We start from the raw sequence: 7,687 nt of genomic DNA on the forward strand, positions 1-7,687 counted from the left end.
TCGGAAGAGACGTCGAGTGATCCGCGACACTGGCTCAGAGGGAGATAAGTCCGAGGATAAACGGAACGTGGTGTCGGACGCCACCGCGAAAATTGAGCGCGGACGCGGGGACGGCGAGTGCGCGAAGATTACCGGGTCGTGTAGTGCGGTAGTGCGGGAAACGGCCCGGCGATCACAACTTCGTGTGATTTTAGCGCGGCTAAACCCGATGAGCCAGAGTGAGAGGGTCGATTACAGCGTATGCAGCAGTGAATCACACGCGGACGATAAGCAGAGGCAGATTTCGCGTGTGTACGAACAGCGGTGCGGACGGTCGAACGGTGTTGGTGAGGAGGAGACGAGCAAGACGACTACCCGCAACCCAGGTACGAGACTGACGGACGCTTGCGAAGTATACCAACTTTGCTCGGGCGAGAGTTCGCGACGTCGGGAGATGGAGCGGGAATCGAGGGCGAGTGAGACGGACAACGGAGATCGGCGCAGCGACGACGGGCCGCCAAGGAGTTCGACGCCGAAGAAAAGGGACACTCCGGGGATGTCTACCGAGATTGCCGGGGCACCACCTGCCCCGGGGGACGAGACTCCCCTGGAACAACTATCGTTCCAACAGTTACGCGAGAGACTCGAGGCGGCGTCGGAGACGATAACGGCGCGGAAGCGTTTCCTCGAGCACAAACTGATGTTGCGAGAGACGCTTGAAGGGGTTGAGCAGTTCGTCAATGGAATTCCCCCGGGGGAAACTTATACCCGGGAGGAGTATCGGCGGCAGATGATCGACACACGACGGGTGTTGCAGCGTATAGTGGACTGCAATCGATTTGGCGGACGGATGGTCAGGGTGATGCCGGACATCCGCGTTCCTAGCGACGTTAGAGGGGAGCCGGACGTCGCGAAGGTAACGGTGATCACCACGGCGGATTGGCCGTTGCGAGCGGACGGCACAAGGAAATCGTTCCGATTGTCCCTTGACTTCCGGGGCGACCAGGTGAGCGCCGAGCCGACGATCATCGAAGGTGAAGCGCCACCCGCGTGGAGACCGGTATGGCGCATTGAGGATAGCGGCGGCGAAATGGTAGCGCGGGATATACGACCAACCGATCCCAAGGACGTAGCCGAACCGGAGGTGCTGGTGCCCCGACCGGGGCGAGTGTACGTGCTGAGCGACAGCGAGGCCAGCACCGAGGATGGGAACAAGCCGCACGGGGACGAGCCAGTCCCATCGACCAGCGGCACACTAGCGCCGGCCAAGCCGGAGGTTCCATTGCCGCCAACGCCCTCGCCCCACTGGATTAGCGTCGGGGTGAATTGTGTCCAGGTGGACGTGCCACCCGACCGGGAGTCGGAGGAATCCGAGGGAGAAACCGACGGAGCGGAGGAGGTGCGGGTCCCAAAGGGACAAGGCAAAGACCTTGCCACATGCCGTAAGCTGATGGCTGTGAGTCAGCGGGGAGCGGCAAAGTCGGCCCAGGAAAAAATCCGGGGCCAAGCCGATGACGAGGACGTGGCCCGCCGGGAGAAGCGACGGGAGCGCGACCGGAAGAAGAGGCGCAGGAAGGAGGAGAGACAACGCGTGGAGAAGCGCCGACATTCAGACGCGAGCCGCGCCGAGAAGCAAGACTCCGAGGTGATCAAACGACCTACCGCGAAGTCGACGGGGAGTTTGCGACCGTGCGCAAGCGCGGTTCGCGTAGCGCAGTCCCAGGAGCCCAAGGTGGTGTTGCGGCGCCTGTCCGAGGAGGCAATACGGCTACTGGCGGGGCAGATGCAGGCGGAGGGCGCGATCGTGCCGGTGGAAGGCACGGTAGAGAAGCCGGGACCGCCGGGTGAGGCGACGGTCGCGGTTACCCAGAGCCCGGGGACCCACGAACGGGGCCCGACACCGACCGACGAGCTTGGTGTCCCGACTGATCTGAGCGCGCTGTCAGAGATCGTGGCGATGTTGGAGGCGGAGCTCCCCGAGATCCCGGAGATGGAGGTGCGCGCCCACGAGGAGCTGGAGGACCACGGGTCGACGGTGTCCTTCCGGAGCCCGGAAGGCAGCAGCGGCTCGGAGACGGGCGAGGTGGAGCCACGTCCAACCTAGGTTAAGTTAGCGTTCGCGTTCCGAGGATGGGGGCAAGGTCGGAGGAAAGACCCAACTCTGGGAGCTGCATTTTACGTTCCCGATTCCTTTTTTCGTTTCTGTTTGACTTTCTTATTGGATCACAGCCCGCAGAGCGACCCCATCCGGCGCTCGATAGATTTAAGTTAATACGCCGCGCCATTATTTAATAGTCTTTTTCTTTTCGGTTAATTGAAGCTCAAGCAGCGTGACTCCTCGTTAGGAGGTATTGATTTAGTTCTTTTGCAACGCATTTTTATTTTTGTCCCGTCGGCGCGGATACGGGAGGTCATGCGGCGGCATGACAGGGCTTGAGCCCAATCACAATTTCCAGGAAAAGGGGGCCTCCCGTGCGAACGACCGGGAGACGCCCGTATCACATGATGGACCAGCTGTGACGACCTACGGAACGGAAGGACGGCGTGCGGCGTAAGAATGGACCGCGATGGCGGATCAGCGATTGTAGAATCTCGGCGATTGTCCGAGACTCGAGTAGGTAGATGCGCGCCACGGAATGGCGGAAATCGCGCGCGAACGCAAATTAGCGGACCGTCCGGGAACTCGCCCCAGGTGAGTCATCCCCGAGGAATAGGCATCCCTGACTCATGGGGGCACACCGCCGAGCCCACGAAGCCGGGTCCCGATGAGACCCGCCGCCCGGGTGACGAAATGGCGGACCGTCCGGGAACTCGCCCCAGGTGAGTCATCCCCGGGGAATAAGTATCCCTGACTAACAGGGACATCCCCGAGAACGGTCATATCCGGTCGCCGTCGAAATTCGACGACCGATAACAAAGGTACAGAACCGTCCGCCATCTCGCAACCTGGACATCTTCCACGGGGAAGGACCGCAGAAAACGTAGTACCAGGTGCGAAATGGGCGTCGGGAGGGGTCGGCGTCGTCGGCGGGCCCGGTGCTCTGCGCCCGGACGTCTTCTCCGGGGAGGTCGCCCGGATGGGGATCGTGGACGGGGTGAGCGACCTGGCGCGCGGGTCGGCGTCATCGGCCGCGCGGGGTTTGGGAGGGTGAAGGGCGGCTGCCTCGTTGCCGGGGCGGGGCGACCGCGCGAGCGCGGCGAGCGTGGGGGTTTCCGCGGGGCTCGGCGCGAGCGGCGTGAGCACCCTCGTGGAAAATTACCGAAGGCTAATGCGCAGTCACCGGCAAGAGAAAGCGGAATCCGTCGGAGTGGGGATGTACGGGACCGATAGTGGGGAGCTCGAACGAGACAAACAACTCGAGGCAGTCTGTCGGGGATGTTCGAGCGTATAACACGTAATCAACTTCGCTCTGTTTCGTCGCGCTAAGTCACCGCGATCGTCATACAAGTGCTACAATTACGGCTCGCCAACATTCGTAACAACCGGCAACGCCCGCGAAACGCGTTAACAGTCGTCCATACAAGGACGAACGGCCTTTTTAGACCGAAATAAGATCGTGCGTCGTAGATAAACGGGGCGTATGTGCCCACGTATCCGAGCGTCCGACATCTTTTGTGACTTAAAGTTTTGTGAACAACCAACACTGGAAATCAATATAATTGAATAAATTATAAATCCTTTTCGTAAAAGATTTCGAAAATTTATTAAATTGGACTTACCTTCTACTTACCTGATCCATTGGCGTCGATCACTCGAAGTCCCTCGTTGATCCTGGATTCCGGTGGCAGCGTTGATCCTGATCGATGACGGCGATGATCCAGCGGTGGCAGGAACCTGAAAAAAGAAGAGAATTAGTCTAATTAATGATTCGAGAGATCGTTCGATACTTACCTTCTCGGTGGTTCAAAGGTCAAACCGAGTGGCGACCGTTGATTTCTAAGGACACGTAGCGTTGATTCGTGCATCCTGTAGTACCGTCCGGTTACAACCTAACCTAACCTAACCTAACCTAACCTAACCTAACCTTTTTTTTTTTTTGTTTCGTGGAAGAGAAAAAATGCCTCGCGCATTCTACCGGGGGCCGTCCCCCAGGATATGTGGGGCTTGCACCCACTAAAAAACCTCTCCCAAACATTTAGCACGCTGGACAACAGTTACGACACGCAGGAGACTCGAGGTATTACGTCACGTGTCACAACAGTCCTCTCGCAGAGGCGACAGAAAACGTAAACCGGAGACAAGATCACACGAAGGATCAAACAGGGGCGCCGCGAAACCCGCCGGGATGACGCACTAGTCGAAAATTTGGCACAAGTGCCAATGTTCGACCGCCTCAGAGGTCCTCATGATAGTGACCGCGGGCAGTCATATCATTGAGGACGCTCTTCATTGGCTGCGAGGCCATTCCATAGGGAATCATGGACGTCCCTAGGAAGAACGCACAGGGCCAAAGGACATGCACGTACCAAACGAACAGGAACCCCCCTACCCGGAGAGAGGTTCCACACAAAATCAAAACACGAGCAGCGCTCGTTAACATTGAGGGTTAACATAAACCCAACACCGGGAAACATTCGGACTTAGTCCGCATCACGGGCCGTTATAACGGCTATAGTAGGGATCGCGTCCGTCCCGCCCCCAGGCCTCCCAGAAGGGGGGGAGAGGGAGAGGGAGGGGCGCGAAAAGAGAAAAGTTTCCAAGAGCCTCGCCGCAGGCCGAGGAAACCCCGAAGGACGACCACCCGCACCCCGCAGCCACAACGGGGCCTCCGGCAAACCCACAGCGGAGCAGTGGGGCCGGAGCCCCGCAAGCACAGCGGTGAGCGGCGAGACCACGGGCGACCGACCCCCAGGGAACCCCCGACCCATCGCAGCGGAGCTCCCAGAAAAGACAATTCGAAATGCTTGTGTATATACAAACTGATACTATTCTAAGTTACAGGGCCATCCGGCCGCCCATAGGGAAACCTGCACGCCGACCGCCCTCCACCCACCACCCCCCAGGGATCCGGGAACGTCGCAGAAGCGACGCACCGGACCCCAGGAGGAGGAGAGCGAGAACCGGCCCGCGCCCGAGCAAACCAGGAGCGACAGGAGAACCCCGTCCGCACGCAAGTAAATAAATAAATCGTAGAGAATAAATAAATCGCACACAGAGATAACCGTACGCAAAAACAAGGCCGCCATGAAAACGCAAGTAACGCGACTATCCCTGATCGAGGGCCTGTTGCTGTCTTCTTCGCTCGTCCTCCTCCTTACGCTGGAGAACCCGTTCGACGAAAACCGAGAACGCGTTCCATCGTTCTTTAGAGATAGAAATTCTTGCAATGATGTTCCTCAAAGAGAGGTCCTGTCCGATAACAGCGGTGAGCTTGCCACGTTCCAAAGCCCAGAAGTGACACACCTCCAAGGTGTGCTCCGGCGTGTCTTCCTCCGAATCGCAGTACCGGCATATTGGGGAGTCCTCCTTACCGATTCTGTTCAGGTAGGTGCCGAAGCATCCGTGCCCTGTTAGGAATTGTGTAATCCTATATGTAAGGAAGCCGGCACTGCGATCCAACCAATCATCGAAGCTAGGAGCGATAGCCTCCCGAGTTCTCCTACCGGGGAGATTGGCGCGTGTGACATGAGCGCGCCATTGATCGCGCAGCGCGTCCCACTCCTCCTGACGTACGGCAGGGGCCGACACCTCGTTATAAGTACCGTTCTCCTTCATTCTACGATGACGAAGGTACGTTCTCTTTAGGAACTCCGCATACAAGTGAAGGGGCGGGACCCGGGCCAGCAACGTGGCCGCCTCATATGAAACCGTGCGGTATGCCATTGTGGTTCTCAGCGCCGAGAGGCGAAGTGCGCGACGCATCAATCTCTGCTTGTTCTCGGAAGCTAAGAACTCTTCGCTCCAGATAGGGGCGGCATAGAGTGCGATCGATGTTGCCACAGAGTAATATAAGCGGCGTTTGTTTTCCACCGGCCCTCTGAGATTCGGTAGGATCGCGCACAGAGCCCGGTTCACCCTCGAAATCTTCTCGGCGACGTAGTTCACGTGTGCATTGAAAGCCCAGTTCTTATCGATTATAACTCCGAGATACTTCATGTTGGTCGAGATTTTGATGTTCTGTCCCTCATAAGCGAAAACTGAATTACGGGGGCAGTGACCGAAGAATACGGCCTCTGTCTTGGGCCAAGAAACAGACAGGCCAAGGTCTCTTATGTTTATCATAAGTCTGTCCAGACATTCTGACGCAAGAGCACATGCGGAATCAAAATCCTCTTCAGCCACCAGCAACAGAGTATCGTCGGCGTAACACACGACGTGAGAATCGCCCGGAAGCAGGGTACGCAGCACCTGATCGAAACCCAGGTTCCAAAGCGGAGGACCCAGCACCGAGCCCTGGGGAACCCCTCTGTTGACCCGCCTGGTGCGCTTGGTACCGTCCGACGAAATGTATCTGATGGTTCTATTTCTCAGATAGTCTTCTATAATACGTCTTAGATATTTCGGGAGACGCTTGTTCCTCAAAGCAGATCTGATCCTTGAGTGTTTTATAGAATTAAACGCATTTTTTATGTCTAATGAGACGGCAAGAACAACTTGACCGTTTGCGCGAGCCTCGGTAATTATATTTTTCACAAGAAAAAGAGCGTCTGTAGTGGAACGCATTTTACGGAAGCCGAACTGGTTAGCCGAGAGGTCGTATCTGGGATTCCGCTCAAGGTGATCGGCCAAGCGATTGGAGATGACGCGCTCAAAAACTTTACCCGTCTCGTTCAGCAGGCAGATCGGCCTAGCTTTAGGGACCTCACCGCGAGGTGGAATATCCCCCTTAGGAATCAAGACTAAGTCGGCGACCTTCCAATTAGATGGGAAAACCCCGGACTGCATGCAGATATTAAAACTGGTAGTTAGTCGATGTATCATGCACGGAGGCAACTTTTTAAGAACGGTCGCCTTGAAACCATCGGGACCAGGTGCCGTGCTTGTGGTCTTCTTGGCTGCGATTGCCTCTTCCACCTCGTCAGAAGTAATTGGAATTCTCCCCGTCTCACAGTCCCCTAGGTCGACCCGGGAAAGCTCCCTACCAAGAGGAAATAAATCGTCTAGCAGACGGCTCAACACCTCCGGCTCAAGGATGGAACTGAGCGCGGGAGTGGGCTTCCTGAGTTTACCCATAACTAACTTGTAAGGGAGACCCCACGGATCATCCCTGATTGTGTCGATGAGCTCCTGCCATGCAACCGACTTAGCGCTTTGGATCTCGTGCTTCAGATTCTGCGTGGCAGCCATGTACGCAATCCTCTTGGCCTCCAACACCACCGGAGAGTCTTTACGTCTACCACGGGTCCAGGCCCTCCTCGCGGCGATAGCCTCGGTCCTCAAGCGCGCAATCTGTTCGTTCCACCAATGGGCCCTGTCTACTCTAGCAGCGCGTAGACGAGGGACCGCAGCCTGACAAGCATCGTGGATGCAATTGTTAATCCACTTGTCTGGATCAATTCTATTAAAATATTCCGGGTCACCGGGAGTGACTGCGCACCTCCATTCTATGGCTTCCTGGAAAAGCCCGACGTCCATCTTCCTGAAATTCCACCTTCGAGGAAGTGGTGGCGCTATACGTCGAGAAAGAGAGTCCGCAATCACAAAAGAGATATACAGATGATCCGACATGGATTCCAAGTCCTCACGGACCGACCAATCGCGCACCCT

The 7,687-nt window shown here is 56.9% G+C and overlaps 1 protein-coding gene across 1 annotated transcript; it reads left to right on the plus strand.

Moving 5' to 3' along the window:
- The first annotated feature begins 208 nt into the window (after positions 1–208).
- Positions 209–2,083, plus strand: LOC112460594. The gene has a single exon (XM_025025356.1). The coding sequence runs from the start codon at positions 209–211 to the stop codon at positions 2,081–2,083; it is 1,875 nt and encodes a 624-aa protein (XP_024881124.1).
- Positions 2,084–7,687: the final 5,604 nt, after the last annotated feature.

This window comes from Temnothorax curvispinosus, unplaced genomic scaffold (assembly GCF_003070985.1).
Source record: "Temnothorax curvispinosus isolate PA1 unplaced genomic scaffold, ASM307098v1 QBEX01010654.1, whole genome shotgun sequence".
Taxonomy (NCBI): Eukaryota; Metazoa; Arthropoda; class Insecta; order Hymenoptera; family Formicidae; genus Temnothorax; species Temnothorax curvispinosus.